This window comes from Typopeltis vanoorti, chromosome 20 (genome assembly GCF_054136105.1).
Source record: "Typopeltis vanoorti isolate ZY-2024b chromosome 20, IOZ_Tvanoo_1.0, whole genome shotgun sequence".
NCBI lineage: Eukaryota > Metazoa > Arthropoda > Arachnida > Uropygi > Thelyphonidae > Typopeltis > Typopeltis vanoorti.
Window position 1 is genome coordinate 77,612,855 of NC_143568.1, and position 27,190 is coordinate 77,640,044.

General features: G+C 34.2%; 1 protein-coding gene across 6 annotated transcripts in view; it reads left to right on the forward strand.

Annotated features, from left to right (window-relative positions):
- The window catches only part of brm (ATP-dependent helicase brm), a 677,861-nt gene that overhangs the window by 193,141 nt on the left and 457,530 nt on the right, over positions 1 to 27,190 (forward strand). For all 6 annotated transcript variants that reach the window (XM_090410652.1, XM_090410651.1, XM_090410655.1 and 3 more), the window contains 2 exons: positions 8,713 to 8,886; positions 25,134 to 25,304. In XM_090410652.1, coding sequence (XP_090266778.1) covers positions 8,713 to 8,886; positions 25,134 to 25,304 — 345 coding nt within the window. The remainder of the gene's footprint in view (positions 1 to 8,712; positions 8,887 to 25,133; positions 25,305 to 27,190) is intronic.

The following is a 27,190-nucleotide window of genomic DNA, read 5'->3' on the forward strand; positions in this document are numbered from 1 at the left end:
GGTTTCCATGTAGAAGTTAGCGATGGGGGGGGGGGGGGGGGTAGTGGTGAGCCCATGGCTGTACCTTCTTTTTGTAACTAGAATTTGTTTTGCCACATGAAGTAGCCAGACTGTAGTACGTGGGCAAAGAGGGCCGTACTGTCGTGCGGTTCTGTAGTTTGTTCTGTAGTAGGAGAATTGTGTCATTGATGGGGACATTAGTGGAAAGGGCAGAAACGTCGAAACTGACTAATAAGTCGTCTTTGTCGAGTGTTATGTTTTTAATTTTGTTTATAAAGTGTTGTGTGTTTTTTATGTAGGAGGGGAATGACCTACCAACTCCTTGAGTGTTGCCGCTAATTTCTGCTAAGTGGTAATTGGAACTGTCTATTCCTTCCACGATTGGTCGAAGGGGCACATTTTGTTTGTGTATTTTCGGAACCCCATATATTTTTTGGGGGGGGGCGTAGTGGGGTTTGAGTTTTTTAACCGTGTCTGGTGGCCAAGAAGTGACGGACTTGAGTAGTTTCTCTGTTTTATCCTTTATCCTTTTTGTTGGGTTATAATTTACCATTTTATGTGTGTTGTTATCGGCTACTAGTTGATTCATTTGAAGTACGTATGTTGACCTGTCAAGGACAACAGTGGCATTGCCTTTATCCGCTTTTGTTATTATTATGTTTTTTTGCTTTTAATGATTTAATTGCTGCTAATTCTGTTTTTGTGAGGTTGTTCTGTATGGTTTTCTTAGTGTTCAGGATATTACTAGTTTCTAGTCATATTTTATCTGCTATATTGTTAGGTAGGGACCTGATGCCTCTTTCAATGTGGTAGATAAAATCCAATTTGTTTACCTTTTTAGGTGCTATTGTATAGTTCAGTCCTTTATTCAGTAGCATGAGTTCACCGTTGTTCAGGGTGTGGCTTGATAGGTTAATCACATGGTTTTTGCTTGTCGGTGGTTGGTTGCTCCTTGTCTCCCTTGTTTGTTGTTCATTGTTGGTGTTTATCGGGGAGGAAGTCCTCTGATTGGATGGATTCCTATGATTGGCTGCCATATTTTGCCATTGTTTCAAACTGTGGAATTTTGTCTTGAGTTTTTCTTTATTCTTTTCCAGGGTATATTTGGCCGAATTGTTAGTAATTCTTTCAAGTACTTGTAGAATGTCTGGATTAATATAGTTCGATAGTTCTTATTGTAATTTTGAAACCAGATTTTGTGTTGTAGCTAGGTTTTGGCAGGCTGTTTGAATCTGTTCTCTAAGCATTGCTTTTTCTGTGCGGTCATAAATACGGAGTGCCTTAGCGGACGTAAATTTCTTTTTTAGCCTGATACAGATCGGAATAAGGTTATTGTCTCTGCATCTCTTTAAAAAGGCCAGCCGATTGATCAAGAGAGAAATTCGAATCTTAGCTTACCATAGCGATTGCAGCGCTTGTAAGTATCATTTCCATGGATGATCTGAATCCTTTCTTTTAGGTTTACACGGTGATCCTAATTCATTTTTGAAAATTACGGAGACAACTACCATGTTTGAATAAAAACTTTGGTTTAATATAATTAAAATCTACATTCGACGTTTCGCCCTTTATGTCAAGGTCATCTTCTGGAGCATACAACTATACACAGAAAACAAGCTACACTACAATCAAACTGGTTTGTTAAAGACACTGACCAACCGCTACAACAATTGTTGGCATGACGCACTAGTCACAAGTCTTCCTTCAGGCAGTCTATCCTTCACGGTCTACCAAAAACCGACACACACTGGCCAATACATACATGCTAATTCATACCACCACCCATCACAAAAATATGGAGTCATTAACACCCTTAAAACACAGAGCTACAACAATTTGCTCTAACCAGCAAGCCCTGAAACAAGAACTAAAAATCATCAGCGACACATTCATAAATAATGGCTATAACAAAAATACCGTTAATAAAACACTCCATAAAACTACAACAAAAACAAATGTAGATTACAGTAAAACTATAGCCATCCCATACAGGGTTATCGGAAAAAATCAACAGAATCCTACAACATTATAACCTCAATGCCACCTTTAAACCACCCATTAAACTTAAAACCATATTCAACTCCTCTAAGGATCCTCTCCTCCCATTAGCACATCCTGGAGTCTATTGCATCCGCTGCACCTGTAACTTACCGTACATTGGTGAAACAGGACGGACAATCCCTATACACAAGAATGAACACATTAGACACATTAAATATAACCATTATAGTGAAGCAGGATTTGAGACCGCGCACTTAACACCTTACACCAAATCGACTGGAAAAGCACCTGCTCTTTACACCGCACAAAAACCTGGTATGAAAGGAAATTTAAGGAAGCCTGCGAAATCCTGATAAACCACCCAAATATCAACAACAAAGATGGCATGAAAATTCCAAGGATCTGGATGGCACACATTCAGCCTACCTAATATATAAGAACCAGCATAAGTCAGGATTCTAGCCAATCCTCAGCTAGTATTAGAAACCATTCCATACCAACTGGCTGGAATGTGTACATGATGTTAATATATGTATATAGATAGATACTTGTTGTTGTGCCCAATGTATTTCTACAACCAACAGATAACACTAATAATAGGACTCTAGCGTTGATGTATAAATTTTTTTTTTTCACCAGAGGTCAGGCCAACAATTGTTGTAGCGGTTGGTCAGTATCTTTAACAAACCAGTTTGATTGTAGTGTAGCTTGTTTTCTGTGTATAGTTGTATGCTCCAGAAGATGACCTTGACACAAAGGTCAAAACGTCAAATGTAGATTTTAGTTATATTAAACTAAAGTTTTTATTCAAACACGGTAGTTGTCTCCATAATTTTGAAAACTGCATTCTGATCACGTGTAAGCCTAAAAGAAAGGATACATATGGAGCATTGCATTATATGGTTGTGAGGCCTGGACCCTAACAAAACAAGACATCAAAAAGTTGGAGGCATTTGAACTTTGGTGCTGGAGGAATATGATGAAAATTAGTTTGACAGAAAGGAAAAGTAATGAAGAAGTTCTAAATATAGTTCATGAAGAGCAGTCATTGATGAAACACATCAATAAGAGAAGAAAAAGCCTCATTGGACACCATTTGAGGCATGGGGGACTGATTACAGAAATAATGGAGGAGACTGTAGGAAAGAGGTGACGAGGTAGACCAAAAATTTCATATATAAATAACATAATGATGTTAACTAGCGCTAAGAGTTATGAAGAGATGAAAAGGAGGTCACAAGACAGGATGTTCTGATGTGCTGCTATAATTACCAATATTCGGATTGATGCACCAAAGAAGAAGAAAATATTGATGGAGTAATATGCAACAATAAAATTAAAAACAACAATCACAATCAGGAATCTTCTGACATTGCCATTAGAATTTGTGGAAGGAGAAAGCAGCATTTCATATTGTATGGTATCCCAGCAATAAAATAAATGAATAATAAATGAATAGTTGGGCAAAAATATTCAAAAAATCCAGCTTCTCAGAATTGAGGAAATGAGAAGGGTAGAATCTGTTTATGGAGAATTATGTGAAAACACAGTCAAAGTTTTTTTTTTTTTTTTTTTATCAGGAATCATGATATTTTTGATTTAAATAATTTTTTAATTTCACTCAAAAATTCAGTTAACCTTGAAATTGAAGAATGAAGACAATTTACCATTTCTTGTTGCCCTCATCTCGTAAACTTCTGCGAATAGATTCTCTATGAATATTTTCCAAAAAAATCCTTCACACTGGATGATTTCATGCCTTATCTTTTCACCAGCCATCACAGAAAATAGGCATTTTTCACTCACTCACACACACACACACAAATGCAGTTTCCATTTAAAAGATGAGATAGGCAGAAAAAAACTTAACTCTAGTTTCTACTTAGTCAGTTCATTTTCAGTGGGTAGTCAACTAGAATCATCTAAAGAATACTATTTTCTAATCCTCCTCTATGGTCAAATATTGGCATGCATTATACAGAATTCATTTCAGTCTCCTACATTGGCAATCTTTAGATTAAAATTGCCATCATCCTCAAAATTCATAATGTCAGTGTGGCATATAAGCCTATTCTTACTATTCACAGTCTGCTTCATTCTTCTAAGACAGTAACCCCCATCTACAAACATCCAAGGGTCTACACAATTCCTTGTTCTTGTAGTCTTCCCTGTATTCATCAGACTTGCAGAAGTTTTAAAGTAAAATGTTTCTTTATGTTTTTATTTGTTAACAACCAATAAAAACCAAATTCTTTTCACTTTTATCACATTTGCACTGTAGAAGTTGCTTCTTATTTCAAATCTCCTGTACATTCGTCTATCTTGAATCATTCTTAGCACATTGTCAGTAATATAATTTGTAAGACTTATGTCTATTCTCTCCCCATGAATTTATGCATATTTTATGTTGCAAAAATAGAAAACCGATTAGAAGCTAGTTGGTACTTGTCATTATTACTAGCCCTGCAGTTGTATTACATATTTTCTCAAAATGTTAAAATTTGAAATCCAAGTTTTTAGTAAAAAAAAAAAAAAAAAAGGCTAGATCTTCTCTTCCCTGGATTTTAAAATTACTAAAAGAAATCCAAATTTTAATTTTATTAATTTTTTTACCCTGCCAACGATCAAAAAATAAATAAAATAAAATTTTACATATTAGTCTTATTGCCCAGTTCCAAATATTTTATGTTACCACCATAAAATTTAAACTTATTCAGATTTTTATCTTAAATTCTGGTAGCTCTTCAATTAAATAAAAATAAAAAAGAATAAGTTAAATAACAGATCAGGATACTTAAATATTAAAACTAAAGGAGAACATTTTTAAATTAAAAAATAAAAAAGGACTAAATGCAATGAAAAATTCTGCAGGCCTGTGTAGCATATGCAAATTGTATTTGCATCTATAGTGCTAGGCCACCTGAAGGAAGACCATTCTAAGATATTAGTTATTGATAATAGGAACTTTTTCTGTTCCTTTCTTTGACCTGTTCTTGAGTAAGTATCTCTGATATCCTTTCTTTTCGGCTTACACGGTGATCCAAATACATTTTGGAAAATTAAGGAGACAACTACCGTGTTTGAGTAAAACTTTAGTTTAATATAAACCAAAATCCACATTTGACTTTCGACCTTTATATCACGGTCATCTTCTAGAGCATGTATACTATATACAGAGAAACAAGCTGCACTACGATCTACATGGTTTGTTAAAGTTACTGACAAACCGTTACAAATTATCTATTGGTTGTAAAATTACATTGGGAGCAATAACAAGTCTATATATATATGAGTATACATAGAAACCTTATACATATTATATATATTACACATATACATTTAATTATACATATAAACACAAACATATAAACAAATGATTATACATATAAACATATATAAAGATTATACATATATACATACAAACACAATGATTATACATATATATTCCAACCAGTTGGTATGGGATTCCAATACTAGCTGAAGGTTGCCTAGAGTACTGAAGTATGCTGGATACTAAATATTAAGTAGGCTGAATGTGTGCCATCCAGATTCTTGGAATTTTCATGCCACCATTATTGTTGATATTTGGGTGGTTTATCAGAATTTCGCAGGCTTCCTTAAATTTTCTTTCATACCAGGTTTTTGTATGGTGTAAAGAGCAGGTACTTGTTCTTACTCAACTCGTTTTACTCAAACACCATAATTTTCCAAAATGTATCTCTGACATGGTGCAGTAGGGTTTTAATCCCATAGCTCAGGAGAATTCACTAGAATCCACTGTTTCAAACAATATATAGTATTAGTGTTAGGGACTGATTTGGTGGCAGTTGTCAGCCATATTCTCTTCCCTGGATCCCCAATTTTTTAAAAAATAGTTAGAGCTAAATGTCTTCACCTGCTCCTTTTGCGAATAAAAAGTGTTAGTGAAATTTTTTAGAGTGAAAAATTTCTGCATGAGTTGAGCATTTTGGATTTTTTTTTTTTTTTGAAGTGTTATTTGTTAAATTAAAAGAAGTTAAATGATGGTCAGCAGTAGAAGTTCCAGTGAACATGTCAGTTACTGCTTGTGATGAATTTCAAGAAGTTTTTCCATTTTAATATTTCCATATCTCTATAACACAACCATTAATTATAAGCATGTTTGAAAGATGAACCAAAATTCACAATGTTATGGTTACGGTGTAAGTGCTGACTCAGGTGATGATGTAGAGACATCACAAGAATTTCTTTTGCAGTAACTCTGCACTGCTTCTTTACAGTAACTGTAGCTTTAATAGAACTTGTGACATGGTAATCAAGATTGAAACACAGTACTTAATTGTAAATTAGCAAACAAATATTTCTAATTGAAATTAATAAGGCATCATCAATGTGGAACAAACAAGCAGTTGAAAGACTACAACATTTGATTAACTTTTGATACTAACAAGTGCAGTATTCCAGAAGGATGATGATGTGAAATTAATTTTTGATCTTTTCCAATATTTACATATGATAAGAATATTCCAAACTTTTGAGATAGAGAGGCAATCAGTCCAATTTAATTATGAATGGCATCACAGGGTCGTCTCAGAACTTTCTTGGAAAAGATGTTCATATTCAAACCTGTTTCTATGGAGACAGAAAGCATCATTTCAGAGGATGCTACAGGTCTTGCACAACACAGCAGTTTAACCCTTAATTAGTCGCACCTTTTTTGTTACATAATTAGTTGCATGGGGTCAGAACATCAGAAATCACTTCTTGCTCCACAACTGATTGCGCTGATGGCCGGCACATAACTTATTCAGTGTAGGGCAGCAAGAAACTCATCTACTTGAAATCGCAACAAAAATCCGTCATTGGTTTTGTCAGAAATCAAACTTGAATGATGACAGGGGTCAAATAGACCCCATGCGACTAATTAAAGGTTAAGATGTACTACTACTGCTGGTGTTCATTAATCCTTTTTGCACAGAATTGGCCTCTGTCTGGAGTATATTAGATTACACTCACCAGAAATATGTATATGTTTGTGTGTGTGGGGATCTACAAAATGCCTGCTGATTGGCCATGTTGAATAATTTTTTCTCTCTAACTAGCAGGCTGTCCATTTGAACTCCACAATTGCATGGATGTTTGTTTGAGATCATCACCTTACTTAGTGGATGCCTGAAGTGACATGAAAAAGTACCGTGTTAGGTCTATAGATGAGGGGAACCAGATTAGCTAGCTTATAGCCCACCCATTATACTAATGTACTTATACAATACAGTCTTTTGCAGTAAATAGGAGTCACATATATACAGTTTAAAAAAATATAAAGTGCCAGTATGTCAGAGATTCTGTAATACAGAACACACACACTAACAACATCCTTAGTTGCTTTGTTATTATTCCAACCATGATACCAGACAGAGTGAGATTCGTGATTGATGTATATTCTTCATTCATGATAGCAACTTATTTTCCATTTTGACAGAAATAATGCCTGTGATGAAAGTTCAAGTATAACAAGGGAGTCGCTGTTTAGGAGAATTAAAAAACCAAATAGCTGAGTAGAGGGCCTTCGACATATATGAGAAATATTTTCTGTGAGACTGTTCAAGTCATTCAGTATTGTTGATGCCTTTCAGTTGGAAAGACCTGGGTTTAAATACCATCTAGAATATAAAGAACCTTTATCAGGGCTTTTCAAGTGAAGGTAAGCTAACCTGCCTCATACAGAGGTAGCAGGGTTTATCCTCCTGGAAACTTCTGGCCAGTTTGCCGGCAAAACAGGCAAACAGGACAAAACACACATAATTTCTAAACATAATGCACAATGCAGATAGGATTAACTACCATATCGTAATCTGTTTTCAGGTTTATAAGAAGGCAGCTTACTTGGCTGTGACAGACTATTGAGTGTAACACAATAGGGAAGATAGAATGGGATGGAATCCACTAGAATGGTAGAATTAGAAGTGATGAATCTGGTTTTTTAAAGCTGTCTGAAACACAAGACAATGAGCTTGTGGACTAAAGTGACAGTTCTGTACAAGGGTAAGTCAGAAAGTCACCTGAGTAGTGTTTTTATGTGACCCCCCCCCCCTCTTATGTGGTCAAAATAGTCTTTCAAAGCAGAACTGTGACTAATTTCAACTTAGTTTGCAACCTAATTAATAGTAATCTATGTTATCAAAACCAGGTATATGAGCCTTTCAAATTTCTCCTCAGTGTTTGGTGTGGATGGTTTTTTGGTTGTTCTTTATGTATCAGAAATAGTTGATGCCTCCCTTTTGTTTTCAACACATGAAGTAAAAAAAAAGAGACTTTATTTGAAATGTGAATCCACTTGTATACATTTTGTCATGTATAATACTGTCATCATACTTACCTTAGGTCTTGGATAATGAATTTCTGCATCTGCTACACTTCACAGAAATTATATCATGCATTATGTTTTTTTTAATGCATCATATTCCTTCACACAATTCAGCATGACTGCAAATTGGTCGAGGTCAAATACTTCACTTAAGTAACAATGTTTCTTGCTTATGGTTGCATATGCATTGAGTATGTGGGACTAATAAAAAAAAAAATAAAACAAAACATTTCAGATACTTTCTGACTTGATATATATATATATATGTTTATCTCATAATTGATTTACTGAAGCATTTGCAAAACTGAACTATAAAAATCCACTCACATATTACTAATATATATGATATTTTATATATGTTTCAGGAATACCTTAATGCCGTATTACAGCATGGAAAAGATTTTAAAGAATATCATCGCAATGTAGTTGCTAAGATCGGAAAAGTCAATAAAGCAGTAATAACATATCATGCAAATACTGAACGTGAACAAAAGAAAGAGCAAGAAAGGATAGAAAAAGAACGAATGAGGCGTTTAATGGTGAGTGTTTAATTCATTACAGGAGATCAGGAGGAAATTTTCTTCTGATCTGTATAGAAAAAAAAAGCATTTCCATTGTTCACTAAAAATTCATAGAATAGGCTTTATAATTACAAAACAATTATTGAGTGTTATGAATTACAGAAACGAAAGACTGGGAAATCTCAGTTCAGCATTTTTTGATTCAGTATTTTCAGATTTTTTTTCAGTATATTCAAATTTTTTTATTCAGATTTCCTTTGTTTAATACTTGTTTTACTGTTGTCTCTTTCCTCATTCCCTTTGTAACAGAGGCTGATTCATTCAATGAATCAGCTTCTGTTGTTTAGTTTGGATAGGATTATATGTTGGGAAAAGGCAAAATTACTGCCTTTTGCCTAAGCTTTTTACAATTTATTAAAGTCTCATTATGACTTATCAGAATTTATGTCAGATGTTTGAAATGTGAATCCACTTGTATACATTTTGTCATGTAAAATACTGTCATAAGGTCAATAGTGAAAATTGCTCTGAAGTAAATGAAGATACTAAAACATATTTGGTCACCTAAATAAGTAACACTTCCCAAATTTATACAAAATATATTAAGTTCATAACATTACTGCAGCTGCATGTTGATTAAGGGTTTTAATGAAGTTAGTTCACATATTATGCATAATTGATTGTTTCTTTGAGTAATTTTATTTAATTTTTATTATTTTTTCATTGCATAAGAAAGTAAGTTGTAACATCTAAATTGCAAGTTGGTAAATGACCAACTTAGGAGGATATTATCCTTGGTCTCATGTTATCAGTGCTTGAAAAAGTGCTTTAAATGAGGCAGTATATACATTTGAATATTTGTCAAATTGGATGAATGTGCAACCTTATTAAGCAAGAGATCCATAAGATCATGTAAAAGGAATATTGTAAGAATAGGAATAAAGTGCAGAGAAAAGTTGAGTATTGTGCAGAAAGCTAAATTACCATAGAAAAGAAATTGACTGTGTAGGCTAAAGGCAGTCTAAAATAATTTTTCCACTATGCTACAATTAAAAGAATGAATGAATGTGGAAGAATACCTTTATTGAATGAAGATGGTACTCTAGTGTCAGAAGCTAATGAGATTATTCAATTAATGAGTGCTCACTTTTGTAAGATATATCAACTTTGTGTATGTAACACAGTGGTCTACTTCTGTATTGGATGAAGAGTTAGAGGTATATGAGAATTTTAGGTTGAAGAGCTGTTGCATAACCTGAATAACAATTCAGCAATACTGAGGTGGAATATCAGCATGTATGCAGATGGAATGCTCTCCCAAATTGGCTTGGCCCTTGACATGTTTGTATACGTGGGTCTCAGCTCAGGAAAGATACCACAGGCTTAGAAAGAATGTATACTAGTTCTGTTGCACAAGGATTGGTGCATAAACCAGTTGGTCTAATTGCTGACCTATCGGTATTTCTGGTGTGATGGTGAAGATTTTAGAAACATTGGTAAGAAATCACATACAGAAATGGGTAGACAGACAAGCTGTACTCCACAAGGAACAGCATGGGTTTACTAAAGGGAGGTCATGTTTCAGTAATTTGCTCAGTTTATAACAATATTATGGCCAAGTTGGATAAAGAGAATGGATACACTATGATACTGTTGGATTTTGCTAAGCCATTTGATAGGATACCACATGAAAGGCTGTTACATAAACTGGAGAATCTGGGTTTGGAATATAATCTCTTGACTTGGATAAGTGGATGGTTGACAGACAGGTATCAAAAAGTGGTATATGGTTGGTGTGAATCTGCCAGATTTAAGATGATCAGTGGTGTACCCTAGGGATCAGTCTTCAGATGATTATTATTTACTCTATACATTAATGATATTGAGAAACATCTGACAGGAGATATTCAATTATTGGCTGATGATGCAAAGATTGGCAGGGCAATCAGCGATGTTATTGATATCTAGTACTTTTAGAATGATTTGAACAGGCTGGAAATGTGGGCAAATGATCACGGCCATCAATTTGGTGTTAATTGTGAAGTCTTGCACTTTGGCATGAATCAGAGATACTGACCTATCAGTGTCTCTGGTGTGGTGGTGAAGATTTTAGAGAAGTTGGTAAGAAATCACATACAGAAATATAGACAGACAAGCTATACTTGTATAGCTTATTTGTATACCCATATTATGTTGGTGTGATTGTGCTATGAGATATTCAATTGTTGGCTGATGATGCAAAGATATGCAGGTTTGTCAGGGATGTTAATATCCAGTACTTTCAGAATGATTTGAACAAAGCAAGGAAACTTAGTGCTATGGTGTATAGGAATTTGGAGTTCAAAGATCGCATAGCAAAATTTGCAGTGTTGAAGTGATGTTGATGCAAACTTTGACATGTATGGATAAGGATGTTGTTTTGCCTCTTTGCAAGGCCTTGATAAAGACTTCGCAAAGACTGCACCTAGACTACTGTGTCAGATTTGGTCTCTGGGTTCCAAGGGGATAAAGACGCTGTGGAAAGGGTCCAGAGAAGAGTTACAAAGATTGTATTGAGATTATGGAATTTAGATTACAAGGACAGATTGCAGATACGTGGACTACATACTCTGGTTAGCAGTAGAAAGAGGAGGGATGATATGATAGTTCTATAAACTTCTGAATGGTTGTTATAGGGTATCGTCTGATGAAATTTTTCATTATATGGAATGTTGGGAGAGAACATGTGTGTGTGTGTGTGGGGTGAACTCAGTGCTGCTTTGATGGAGGAATGGAGACAAATTCTACCTGATGTCTGCTGCATATTGGTGGTAAGCCTCTCTCAAAGTGTGCAGGAGGTGATCAAAACCAAAGGTGGACATACTTGATATTAGGTTTTGGTCTGCTGATATCAATTGTAAATTGCTAGATATTTCTCTACCAGAGTGGTGAGTAAGTGGAACAGTTTACCTTTTGAAGTTGAGTGCATCTAGTGAGAATGAGTTTAAGAAAAGGTGTGACAAGCTAGTTTGGGTGATGTATAACCTCCCTCGATGAGTCCTTGACTCCCTGGAGATCTCAGATAATAATAATAATATAGGTTTAGCATTTTATTGCAGAACTTATAATACATATTATAATATTTTTTTTTGAGTTAGAGCTTCAGAATAATCCATTTCTTTTATTTTTAAAATTTTTGTTTTTATTATTTTTTACAGCATTAGAAAATTTCCTTTAAAATGTTTAAAAGAATTTTTAAAAACAAATACAACTTTTCTTGGAGGTTCTAAAACTGAAAATAACAATCTTTTATTTGGGTTAGAAGTAGGAAGCAACTTATTGATATTTGTCTAGAATAAATGTATGTGTAGTTGTTTATCGATATGCAGTGTATAAAACTTAGTGTAAATTGTCAAGGTATTTAGTATTAATATGTAGTAACAATGAGACATTGAAATTCATGCACTGTGTGAATAGCACTTGGAAATTCACACCTTGAAATTGTTCATTTGTTCTACAGAGGCACATTTTTTTTTTTAAATTGTAGATGATATCACTTGTATATAAAGGAGAGGCTGACAAATGTTGCATTCATTAATGCCAGAAAACACTTATCTCCAAGTTCCACAAGGTTTTACCAACAAATTTTCAGTATCTTAATATAAAAATTTTCTGAAACTAGGCTTCATATTGCTCCTGATTTAAAACAATAACAAAAATAGCAAAGCTTATTAAGTGATGGAGCTACTCTGCTTCTCCAACCAGAGGCTAAGTTGAATGGCTAATATAAAATTTTTAATTTATATTAAGCGAATAATTAGAAAGACGCACATGGTTGTATATTTTTTAGAAGGTAGGGATGACAGAATATTCGGAGCGAAACTTGATTGAGCCAAAAACATACAGTAAGAAAAAGGTGTTGAAAATGAAGCTCAATTACACAAACAAAATAAAAAAACACACAAAAAAAATAATTCTCCAGACACTCCAGTTATTTGAAATTCTGGAACATTCCAAGTTTATTAATAACATAAAAGCTGGTTACAGATAGTAGGAAGCAGTATTTCATCATTGCAGTTGAATACGGGTGGTGTGGCAACATGATGTGAACTCAGTGACTTTGAGAGAAGTGTCATTGTTGGCTGTAATATTGGTTTGTTTGTCCATATGTGCCATTGCTGCTCAACTGGAGCATCCAAAATCAATGGTTGGTGATATGATCAACACATGTTCTGACATCACTAGTACAGGAAAACTCCTAGGGTTGCTGCCGAAAATGACTGACAGAGTGTTAAAAACAAGTGGTGGCATGCAAAAACTTACTACAGTTGGTACAAGCATCCATGATGAGTTCCAGAGCACTAGTAACACCATAGTGAGCACTAATACTCTATGAAAAGAACTCCATTTACTCAGTTTCCACAGAAGAACAGTGGCACACAAGCCGAACATCACAACAATGAACAAGGTGACCTGAGGTTCACCTGTTTCTGGTCTGATGACAGGATGTTGGTGTGAAGGCAGCCTTGTGAACACTTGTTATCACAGTGTGTTGTAACAAGTTGCAACCTCCTCAATCTGTCGCTGAACTCAGTGCTGCTTTGATGGAGGAATGGAGACAAATTCTACCTGATGTCTGCTGCATATTGGTGGTAAGCCTCCCTCAAAGTGTGCAGGAGGTGATCAAAACCAAAGGTGGACATCCCTGATATTAGATGTATATATGTATTCAGTAGTCCAAAATGAAATATAAATAAAACATGTAAACAAGGAAAATGATGAATCAAATGCATTATGGATTTTGAAAGATTAAAAATTAAATGGAAAAAAAAGAAATGTAAAAATTTTAAGACCAAAATGGAACAAATAGTAAATCATATACAGGACCAGCAACATGATGGTGTGCTGACTATGAGCTGCTGCGTGATTGAGTATATTTATTAAGAGAAGTTAAGATTAATGGAACATTATTCCATTAATTTTGCTTAATTGGTAAGAGAGTGAGACTAGATAGTCTTTATGTTTATAGTGTGTTGATTAGCTGTTATCCGTAGAGATTTGGAGCAACCTAATTTTGTTTCATTTCTTGGAAATCAATGACAGCAATTCTTTAAATTTCCAAGGAGTAGGTTTAGATCATGTGCAATGATATTCAGAAGTAGGATTTTTGTTGATATTATTGGTGTGTTTTTCTTTGCATTTCTTTTTAATGATGGAATGCAAGTGTTTGGATATGAGAATATTGCAATCTTGGTAATGTTCCAATAAATGAGACTTCAAAGAATAAATAGTCCATATAATATACCAGGTATTGCATTCTGATTGGCAGTTAAACCTGTAAACAACATTATGACATAGTAATGCATCTGTCTGAGATATTGTGGGTTTATGTTCTTGTGGTGAAGACAATTCTATAAACTATCTGAAGATGTGTTTTTGAAGGCTTTGTAAATATTATAGATGTATGGAAATTTTAGTATAGTGTAGGATTTGAATAAGTTGCTTTGGGAAAGAGACGTGATTTCAGGCTACATGAGTAGCATAATCTATTAAGTGTTGAGGATATTGGCAAGAATAGAGGATGTCTTTTTAGGTACGTAGTACATTGGTTCAGAACAGTGATTAAAGAGTATTTGCAAGCATTAATAAAGTGTGTTAAAAATTTTTTACTGTATCAAAAAATTATGAATTTTTTGATACAGTAAGGGTGATACAAGGAGAAATGTAAGTTTCCAATATTGGTAGGTTTATGGTATACCTTAGTACTAATGTAATGATCAGATTTGGTGAGAGTCAAATTTAAAAAGTTCCTAGATTTATCTTATTTGTATTTGATAGAGAATTTTAGACTATTACTAAAGGTTAAACTAAGGCTAAAAGAAATTATTAGCTTTTGTATGGCATTCCTGTTACTGATATCGACATATCTACTGTAGCAAGAAATGTGTGTGTGTGGGGGATTAAGAATTGCGTTTCCATTTGAGCAAGGAAAAGCTCAGCAAGTTGACTGCTAATGCATGGGAAGACTAAAAATCTGTTCATAAATGTTGTGATCAAGAAATTTACTGAGAATATAACCTAAATCAGTGAAAGGATATTAGAAGGAGACAATTCTGTGTGGTATGATAGGCTGTGGTCATGCTTAAGCAGCATATGAACAATGTCCAGAGTTTTGTGCATATTGCTATATAAGGAAGACACATCAGAAGATGAAAGAATATTGTCAGGTGTTATGATGAGTTTGTTTTTATATACTTGAGATTTCATCTGGAATCTGTTCACGCCTCTAATCTTTCTCAGGACTCTCATATCTGTGGTCTCTAGTCTTTGGTCAAGTGTTTTACTTCTGACCCAGCTCTCAGATCCATAAGTTAAAACTGGTTTGAACACTGTCTTGTATACAGCTAATTTAGTGTTCCGACTAATTTCTCTCTTATTCCATATGAACTTATTCAATTGACTTCCTACCATACCAGCTTTTGATTCTGTTGTCTATTTCCATATTTAATTTACCATCTTCAGTAAAAATCATGCCTAAGTAGCTGAAATGTTTTACTTGTTCCACAGGTTCCCCGTTCACAACACAGTTGACATTTTCAACAATTCTACCTATTTTCATTGTCTTTGTCTTTTTTAATGCTGAACTTCATACCATATCTATTACAACAGTTATTCAATTTAGTCAGGAAATCTTGCAAACTTGTAGCGGATTTATTTAGAAGTATAACATCATCTGCATAAAGCAAAGAGCTGACATTAACATCTCGAAGTCTGATATCATGTTTCATACCACTTTCCTTCATAATGTGATCCATATAGATAATGAATAACAGAGGGGATAATGTACATCCTTGTCTCACACCAGATTTAACATTAAACCATCTTCCTGTACTTCCTTCAATTCTAACTGCTGACTTACAACTCAAATAAAGACTAAGTATTGCTTGATATAATGCCCCATTGATACCATCCAACTGTAGCGTATTGAATAGCTTCTCTCTTGGCACCTCGTCACATGCCTTTTCCAGGTCCACAAAATTTAAATACAGATCTTTGTTATGTTCCCATGCTTTCTCAACTATTTGTAGTAAAGTGAAGATCTGATCCTGACAGCCTCTATTTGGCCTGAATCCACCTTGTTCCTCACCAAGCTTTTCATCCACAATTCTTCTCATCCGTTTCTCAACTATACTTGCATAAATATTGCCAGGAACACATAGTAAGGAAATACCTCTGGAATTCTCACTTTCAGTTTTATTTCCCTTTTTATATATGGGTACTATTAGAGCTCTACTCCAATCATCAGGAATTCGTCCCTCTGTCCAGGCTTTCTGAACTATGCAGTGCAGCCACTGTAAGACTTTTATACCACCATACTTCAGCATTTCTGTTCGAATATCATCTATTCCTGCTGCCTTTCCACATTTCAATCCTTTGATGGCTTTTTCTACTTCAGGTATGGAAATGTAACTCCCTGTTGAGTGTTTTTTACCACTGTGCTATCACTGCTCCATTGTTTCATATAGCAATTTTTCTAAGTAATTACTCCATACTTCAAGGATATCTGTTTCTCCCATTTTCGTGTCACCTTTGTCATCTGTAAGTCCTTTTACAGCACTCTTTCCTCCATTTCTAAGCTGCCTTCAACAACCTCCAGAATATTTTACCACCTTCTTGTTATTTATTTTCTTTGTTCTTGTCAAAGTCCTCCCATGACTTTTCTTTAGCTACTTTTACACAGTGTTTCGCTTTCTTACATTTGTCTCTGTATTCTCTAAGAGCAAAAGCTGACTTATTTGCCAGGAACTTTTGATACGCTTTCTTCTTTTTCTTCACTGCCTCTTTAACTTCCTGTGTCCACCATGGAGTTCTGGTTTTTCTATCCTTGCAGACAACCTCACCATATGCCTCTCTGGCTGAATCAATCAGGGTTTTCTGCAAGGCTTGCCACTGAATCTCCAAGGTTTGGTTCCTGTTCTCAAACTCTTTCATTTTTTCTTCAATAATCTTTGTGTATTTTAGTCTGCAGTTCACATCTGAGAGCTGCTCAACTTTTATTCGCTTTAAAACTTTCTCACATGTTATTCTTTTCAATATGAAATTCAATTTCATCCTGCTCAAGACTAAATAGTGATCGCTTTTAATTTCAAATCCTCTGTACACTCTGGCGCCCTGCACCAGGGAGAAAACATCACTATCAACAATAACATAGTCAATGAGACTTTTCTTGTTCCTTACCTCTTTTCTCCATGTGAATTGGTGCACATTTTTATGTTGGAACATGGTGTTAGTAATAACCAGTCCATGTCCTGAGCAGAAATCCAACAGATATTTGCCATTATTATTAGCTTTGCCCTTTTCTCCAAATTTTCCCAAAATAATTTGGATGTCTCACAATCATTTCCTACTCTGCTATTTAGATCCCCAACAAGGACCAGCTTTACCTTTTTCATTGTGTCAGATGCTTTCTCTAAAGCATCAAAAAATTTCCTCACTTCTACCTTAGTAGAACCTTCTGTGGGACCATTGGCACAAATAAGTCTCATTGTCCAATTCCCCATTCTGATATTTGCCCACATCACTCTACTTGAGACTGCCTGCCATTCAAGAAGATTAGCTTCGTATTTTGTGTTGAATACTATGGCTACTCCTTCTTTTCCTTGATTGTCATTGCCTGAATATAACATTTTGTATTTATTGCTCAGAAAGATCTCACTAGTTTTTGTCTAGTGAGATCTTTTTTGTTTCAGTCATCCCTATTATGTTGATCTGGTACTTATCTAATTCTTCAGCTAACTCCATTTCTTTGCCATTTAGGCTTCTTATGTTGATAGTACCGATCTTTAACTGTTGATGTTGAGTTGGGGGTGTGCTTTCAGATTTGTTCCAGTAGCTGACTTTTTGCTGTTCGTCCTGGTTCTCTGGCGAAAACAATGGTGTGTGGAGGCTTGTTTAACCGGGCGACACCCCAGCCAGCATGAAATTTTGTTATGTACCATCATTTTCTATATTGGTTTAAGCCAATAAGAATACAATTTGGTCGGCTAAATCCCAAATTGTCAGCCCATCCTCGTTCGTTCAGTATCCAGGTAGATACCCAACAGGGTGCACCACGAGAAGGTGAGGATTGGACATTAGGTGAAAAGCCCTGGTCGGTTTTCTGCATTCCTTTAAAGGCTATGTGGAGGTCTCCTCTCAGTTATACAGCTTTGACCCTTAAGCACCCTGATTTTTTTTTATTAATAGTTTAGTTAGTTAAGAAATACATTTGGTTAAGAGTGGCTGTGTGTTTGTATTAAATTATGGGATTTGTAAGATATCTTGGTTTATGTCTTTTTAGTCGTCCAAAAATAGTAGGAAGATGACGTGTATGAGGAGTGATTCTCTTAATGGCTTATCTCATTTTTCTTCTTTAAGTTGATGTAAAAGTTTCTAGATTTCTTTTATGATATTGGGAGTAGGATCTTCTGTATCTCTCATAAAACAAGCACTAAATAACAGACATTAGAGATATCAAATTTGCTGGTGGTTGCTCATACAATTTAGATAAAACTTGTGGTTGTCAAATTAAACTTTTATGCTGTTAAGCTATGCAAAATATAGTAGCACTCACTGCTTAAGATTTCATTGACTATGATTTGACAACATTTTAAATTATTGTCATTACTATCATTATTTAGCTCAAGTCTTAGTTCATATTTTTGCATATCTGATATATGGAAAAAATTCAATGTACACTTGACATGCTAAAAAACTTTAAATATTTGCATATTTTTCAGATATGTGCAATTCATCATTCTGGGGCTCCTAGGAATTGACTAGATATTGTTGTTCTTAATGTTCCTAATAGTGCTGTTTTTCTGCAGTTACGTTGTTATATCTGGGAAGCTCAGTTTTACCAAGTGTGTTATAAATTGTATTGGTAGTGTTCCTGTGACAGTTGGGATGATGTTACTCTTTTGCTGAATTCAAATTTTAGTCTCCTGATCTCTATATTTTGTTTTTGCTCTACTCTGTTCCCTCTATTCTCACATCAGTAAGCCATACACATTGTTATTCTCCATGTTTGTGTTCTCATTTTCAGTAACTTTTTTATAGGGTTGTGTTTTCAAGGTGTTTTTGGAAGTTGGGAAACCATATTTCCTACACAAGTTCAGCAGATAGCTTTTGCATCTTATCATGTTTTTGTTGATAATCTGTGTAATTTTGCTGCAAGAGCTAATCAGATAATCCACCATTCTTCCTTCTTTATCTTTATGTAGTCATCATTTGCTTTTGTTATCGATTAGTTTTTAATCTTCACCTTTATTATATTTATTCGTAATACTTGCTCGTGCATTACAAACAAACAGGTATCCTTTGCCATTTATTCAAAGTACAGTACCACCTGAGGTTGTACATCTGATACCTTCCTGAATACTACCAATGTCCAGGTGCTTTCTAATATTCTCATTTTTAATACGATTCTGCCATTGATGACACCCATTTAGTTCTGTAATTTTTCCCCTCTTTTTTCTCTCCAGAATTCTCTCCACATTTGATTAAAGGTCGAATTTCTAACCGAGCTCTAGGATCTGTAAGTTAATTGGTTTGAATACCATCTTGTATACAGCTGATTTAATAATTTGACTGATTTCTTTCTTATTCCATACAAATCTATTTGGTTGACTTTCTATCATACCAGCTTTGTTGATACCTGTTGTCTATGTCCATTTTATTATATTTTTATTATATTTAAATAAATTTGCTGAGATTATTATTTTAATTAGTGATAAGATCTTGGAAGAGAGGATAATTATGCTCATTCTATTAGTTTGTGGTCATTTATAAGCAGTGTATGTGAATGATGTCCCGAGTTTTGGGCAGGTCGAGACATTATATGGATATGATATATGGAGAAGAATCATCAGATGAAGAGAATATTGTCAGTGACATGGTGGTATATTTAATGTGTTTAATGAGTTTTTTCAGTATTTTTAATAAAACATTTTTTTAGTGAGAGTTTTATTAGTAGTGAGATGAATTTTGATAAGGGTACTGTTGTGATGTGATGTGTTTGTGTGAAATTATTGTCATATGGGATAGGCGAGTTTATTATTCTTTACTTGTCTGAAAATAATAGGATGTATGTGGAGGACTTTTTAGCACTGTATTTATCTGTTTTATGTTCTTCTTTGAGTTGATGTAACAGTTTTTCAATTTGTTTTATAACATTCAGAGTAGGGTCTTATTGTAATTATAAGTATTGGTGTCATTAACAATGTTTGTCTAGAATTTTAATATAGTAACAATATTGCCTATTATCTGCTTTGTTGATAATGATATTACGGTTGTTTTTTAAATTTTATCTTTTTAAAAAATGTGTCATTTTCTATTTGGTTTGTGCTTCAGTAATGTATTGGCATGCTTTGCTATGTTTTGTCAATTGTCTCAAATAGGAGTTACATGAAAAAATTCAGTATATCATTAACACAAATTATGGAATTTATTTTATTTTAAAAATAAAAATATACAAATAATAAATTTATCTGTATATGTGTACTTAAACATTCTTTCACTTGAAATGCACAAAAGTTGAATGCTTCATCTTTAAAAAAATAACTAATCTTAGCTTGAGAAATTACCAGCTTAGTGCAGCGTTCTTCAAATTTTTAATTGACACTACCACAGGAAATACATTTTACCCCATAACCCACATTTAACATATATAGAAAATATAACAGAAGGTTAATATCATAAAAGACTTTATTAATAATTAAATATAGAGGAGAAAAAATTCCATAAAGAAGCAGTACAAAAAATTAGGTATTTAATGCAACTGTTGTGCCTGCCTGTTTTTTATAGGTTCATTCCAGTCTGGAACATGGATAATGCTACATGCATATCAGACACACTTTTCCTTTTCTTGTGTTCATTTTCCTTTGTTTTTAATCATAACCTCCTTATATAACAGGTCCATCAAGGTAATCAAATGGATTACCTTGATGGACCTGTGGTTTCAGTCTGGATTTCTCCATGACTGCAGGTCGTAAAGAGTCCAGGTATTCCTGTCTTGGGCCTTTCTTCTCCATTTTCTTCCAACTTTCTTAATCATTGGGTCTTCCAGGTTTCCTTTTGGTATCTCTCGGATACCAGTTTGTAACTCTGACTGTCCATCTGTTGTCTCTTATTCTGGCGAGATGTCCTGCCCATCTTCTTTTGCTGTTGTAGATTGTTTTTATTATATCTGTGAGTCCAGACTTCTTCCTGATTTCTGTGTGTCTTACATGGTCTATTTTGTTTATATTGCATATTCTTCTTTCTATTGCACGTTGAGTTGTTATTAAGCTTTGTTCTTCTTTTAAAGTTGTGTTCCCATGTTTCACTGCCATAAGTTAATGCTGGTAAGATGTGACTATTTGAAAAGATGGGCTTTTATGTCTATATCTATGTTTTGGTTGGTAATTGTTGATTTTATTTTGTTGAAGGCTATCCAAGCAGCTCTTTTTCTCCTTGTTATTTCATTTGATGTATCATTATTCATTTTTATGGACTGGCCGAGGTAGATGTATTCTTCAATTTTTTCAATGGTGTGCAATTCTAGAGTGATTGTATGATCTTTACAGTATTTATTTTTCATCCATTTTGTTTTTTCAGGGTGTATTTCCAATCCAAGTTTTTGGCAGTTTTGGCTTATGTTATTCAGCATTGATTCTATGAGTTTGGATGAGTGAGATATTAATACCACATCATCGGCGAATAATAGGATATTTAATATTTCGCCATCAATGTTTATTCCATCTTTCATGTCAATTTTTCAAATGATGCTGTCCAGAGTGGATGTGAAGAGATTAGATGATAAGACATCACCCTGATGTACTCTTCTACTTAAGTTAATTTTAATCGGGTGATTGAAAAGGGTGATATTTGTTGTGTTTTCTTTGTAGATATCTTTTATGAGTTGGATGTATGCTTTTTCTACGCCTTGTTCTATTAAAGCTTGGAATACTGCGTTATGCTCAACAGTGTCAAATGCCTTTTTAAAATCTATAAAAAGAAAACAAAGTGGGATCTGGTATTCTCTGCATCTTTCTGTTAACTGAGTAATAATTTGAATGTGATATATTGTTGAAAAGCCTTTTTTGAAACCAGCCTGTTCTTTGCAGCTATTTTCATTGATGGAGGTTTGTATTCAGTTTAGGATGATTCTGGCAAATATTTTATATGTGTGTGCTAATAGACAGATAGGTCTGTAGTTACTGATGTCTTCTTTATTACCTTTTTTATGCAGAATTATGGTCTTTGATGTTTTCCATTCAGTAGGTACTTTCCTTAATTGTATATATCGGGTAAACCTTTCTGCTAGCGCTTTAAAGAGTATTTGTCCACCCATTTTTAATTCATCAGATTTTATACCATCAATTCCTGGTGATCGGTCATTTTTCATATGGTGGATATCCATTTTTATTTCTTCAGGTAGGACACATGGTATTTCGAGATTTTCCAAATTTTCGTCTGGTACTGGAGCTGTGATTACTTGTTTAGATGAGTAAAGGTTCTCATAAAACGATTTTACTATTTTTTCCATTTCACCTCTGTTTGTGTGTCTGTTTCCTTGATCGTCTATGAAGGCTGACGGTAGTGGTTGCTTTAGATTTATTTCTTTTTCTTCTTTTGTTTAGGCAACTGCAGAGCTTAGCTGCTTCTGCCAATTTTGTTGTTCTATATATGTTATAGTCATCTTTGATATTCTGCCTCAGTTGTTTACAAATAATTTTATATTCTAGACGATCTTTTCCTGTATCTTTCAGTATTCTTCTTTTCTTCAATAGTTCTATTGTTCTTGCATAGGCATTCCCTGGTCTTAGGAGGAAGTTCATACGAGTTTCTTTCTTTGCAGTTCATTAATTTATTGTTAAAGTTTGTTAAATCTTCGTCGATGTCATTTTTTAATTTCCAGTCAGTTTCTTCCTCCTTTTTTCTAAATTCTTCTGGGTTTATCTGTTTTGAGCGTTTTTTATGGTTGGACTGTGCTCGTATGTGTTCTTCATTTTTATTATGTATTTTGAGAGTGGCTCTTATTGGACGGTGGTCTGAATGAATGTCGCAGTAAGTTTTCCCAATGACTTCGACATTTTTTATTATTCTTTTGCAATCTGTTAAGATGAAATCAATTTCATTTCTTGTCTCTCCATTTGGAGATTGCCAAGTCCATCTTTTTCCAGTTCTCTTTTTAAAGAAACTATTCATAATGTACAGCCTTTCTGCTTCTACAAATTCTGCCATTTGATATCTATAGAAACCATTCAGTGTCACATTGTTTCATGCCAGTTCTGTAAGAGAGTCAGAGCCATGGCGAGAGAGTTGGTTGATTAATTCAGAAATTTTTTTACCATCTGATTTCTGTGTCATACTTACACATCAAACCAACAAAAGTTCCTTATTTTATCATACATCACTAGTTGGTTTAAAAGTATGAAAATGGCTATTATTGGTACCTCCAGTTAATCAGTAACACTGAATAAAAAATTCATTTTTGATAAACAGTGCAAGCTGACCATAGTCTGCTAAAGTAATCTCGTGACCATTTGCCAGCCGAGTGGTTAGCATATCCATTCTCCAGCCAAAAGGCTGCGGGTTCGAATCCCACTGTGGACATGGATGTTTGTGATTGTCTGTGAAAATACTAGTGGTGGTAGATGGTGTTGGTGTAGATGATGATAATAGTTGTAGTTTGTTGTAGTTGGTGTATTGAGTGGTGGAGACAGAGTTGTAGAGTAGATGTCCTTCCTCAATGAATGGAGGTGTCACGTAATAATAACATCTTCTCTTTTCAATGAGCTCTATCACAACTGAATGGGATGATACATTTTGATATTCATTCTCACTTTGTCTTTGAAGCTTGATTTTCTGTAGATCACATGAGCACATATCCATATAGTGAATTGGTTTTCCTTGGGTCCCTAAGGAAGACCAAACCACCAATTTGAACTTTCACAATTCAAATTAGCTTTCCTCTACATTTCCATAGATGAAGCTAGAAGAGATGCTGAAATATTAGCAGTGATTATTCACCATTTATTTGTTTACCTTTGGCACTACACTGGTGTCAAATGGGATGACCTCTGTGATTTGTGGATTGCTGTTTTCACCCTTCTAATGAAAAAAAAACTTGCTTTAACCAAATAGCTGAAAAACCAAAAAAAAAGCCATATCCATCAGCAAATCCATATCATACTTTGCAGTTGCTGGGTTGTTTTTATGTAAACCTATAAGTACATTAATGTGAATGTGCTAAAGTTAAATAATCTAGGAATCATGCTTCAGAGGCCAAAGACACTATTTTTCCTAGTAATTTCAAAGATCTAATAAGCAGCAAGATAAAAATTGTCTGACATGTTAGGACTTTTGTAAGCATCTGTGCTACAATGGAATTCATCCCACAAACTGTTGGTTTGGAGAGCAGGTATGTGAACCACTCAGCCAACCAGACTGTCAGTAGTACAGAAAATTGCCTCCTGCTCAAATAGTAGTCAAGCCTTCTGGTCCCTTGCCAAGTCCTTTAGGTTCAGCCTACTACTAACCAAGTTACTACCTTACATCCAGATGATTTACCATCATAACATTACCAAAAGATAAACCCTTACAAATCATTCATTTCTGACTTCTGCATGTGACCTGGAAGAATTCTAATAGTGTAGATAAAGTAAGTCTTGAGTCTTCTGGTTCTCACAGTATCTCCCCAGTTAGGCTTAAATCTTGTGAATCAGAATTAGTATTCATCATGATATCACCTATACCAGCTGTAATACTCATTTAGCATTTGTGCTATGGCATGGAGACATGAGACATGTCCATGTTCAATCCCCCCCATCCCATCCCAACTTGTGATATGCTAAATTTTAGTTATTTGTTTCTTGTTTTATTGGATTGTTTTGGTACAATTGTTGGCAGACAATTTTGGATATATTGGGAAGGCATTTTGAATGGAGTGGAGAATGGGGCACTCCCTCTTCCCAATTGAAATATGTAATGGCACACAAACTCTACTTGTCTTTGGTTTTCCACAGTTGTCTGTAATAAATGTCTTCGGAATTAGTAGTTGGTCACTGTTGACTAGAGACATTATTACTATGGACAATTATAGTATACATTTACAAATTTTAGCTGGTTAAATTGATTTCACTCATAAGCCATTGAGCTTTTGTGATTGGACATTCTTTCAACTCATGAAATCAAAATACAAATAATAAAAAGTTTTTTTTTTTTTAAAATGTATTCTTCATTTTTTTATTCTGTTCTTTAAGGCAGAAGATGAGGAAGGATACCGAAAACTGATTGACCAGAAAAAAGACAAAAGGTTAGCCTTCTTATTATCACAAACAGATGAATATATCAAGAATCTAACTGAAATGGTGAAGCAGCATAAAATTGAACAGCATCGTAAGCAGAAAGAAAAGAGGAAGCAAAAGAAAAAGGTATGCCCCCAAGTTATTATTTCAAAGAAATTGATTAGTGTGATTTTACTTTTTTAATTTAAACTGAGAAATCTGTACTCATATTTTTGGTTAATATGTCAGTTGTTAGCATCTAAATCATGTGCAAATGCAAAATTTCTCTTGAATTTTTACAGGACACTGGGTGTGCCAAAAGCACACCCAGTGTCCTTTTATCAAAATTAAAAGTAGTCAAAAGTAGTTTATTAATTTTAGATAGTTACATTTTTGAAAGAACTAAATGAAATGCATTGTGTATGTATGCATGTTATTTTTTTCTTAGAATGAAGAGTACATATTAGAATTCTCTTGCTATACAGATTGATAATTCACTAGTAATATCTTATTGTTGATTCTTTACTTTAAAAAAAAAAAGATATTCCACCATTGGGGAGAGGTTGATATTAGCTTGCTTTGCTTTAAAATTTAGTAGGATGGAAAAGAAGTGATAAAATCAGATAGATCTTAATAAATTTATGACTTAAACAACAAAAGTATACATGTAGTATATGTAATATTATAGTTTGGTTCTATAATTCATTATATTATGTAAAAAAATTGACCCTTGGTGCTTAGTGAATGGCTAGTCTTGGAAATGTTATGGCATGAGCAACATAACATCCTTGTTTCAACTGTACTTCAAAAGTACTTAAGCAGTTTTAAATTTCAGTGAACATTGCTTGGTTGATTTCTCTGTATTTCTCAAAACCATTGTGCATATATGCACTGGTGTTTAAGAAGTTTGTATTTTTTATATATGGTCTACATGCTCATTATTTAATTAATTACATTTTGTTTTCTTTTTGAGATTCCTTTCCTGATGATGATTTTTTTTATACTATTGGTGCCTACTTTCAGTGCTGTTGAGGATTAACTTGCTACATTAGGTAAATACAGGCTTGTTTACTTGGAGAGTGTACTATCAACCAGTTTATGAATGTATCTGTGTTGGGGAGGTGAAGTGATAAGACACCAGTGGAATACACCATCAAAAGCATATTTCTGCAGAAGTGTTGCTAGGTGGCTTAAGCCTAGTTCACAGTCATTTTTATGCCTGTAAGGCCGTAGAACACAAAATGAAGGCTATCTGATAAATTTTTCTAGCGTCCCAAGGACATTCTCACAATGGTGAGACAATTTTCCATATTATATTTTATGTCTATAGTAAATATGCAGAAACAATGCATTATCATATCAATTGGTCACATAGTAGGTAAAATGTTACATTAGGGTTAGGATGACCTGCCAGTCCATTTGAGCAGATATAGTTCATGAAATCACTGCTGGAAGAGAACATGCAGTGGATGATACTATGTTTTCTCTAGAGATCAGATCAGTCAATTGGCAATCATCAGAATTTGCATATTTCCAGCACATGATTTTTTTTTTTTTGCCTTAAAAGCAAGTAACAATTCTTTATACTTGGTACAAATATTTTATTTTCATATAAAAACAAATAAAAGATAGAAGCAGATAAAAAAAAATAAAATCAGTCCTCTAATGCAGGGGTTGGCAACTGGCAGCCCACAGGCCGCATGCAGCCCAAATGTGCATTTTTGGCTGCCCATAAAAGGTTGACCATACTTACATGGCATGTGGCCTGTATGTTGAATTATTTAAATAATACATTTTATAATATGAATAATAAATTAAAAATAATTTTATACCTATACTTCGTGATATTGTCGTGCAATTTGGCACGAGTCAACCATGTGAGTCATCATGAGTGAAGATAACAAATGCGACTTCAGCCGATGACAACTCATATTTTGTCGCACTTTTGCAGTCGCATTCCCTGATCCGTCTTTTAATATAATTCAATAACATGAACTATTATTTTCAGATATATAGTGGTTAAAAATACTTTC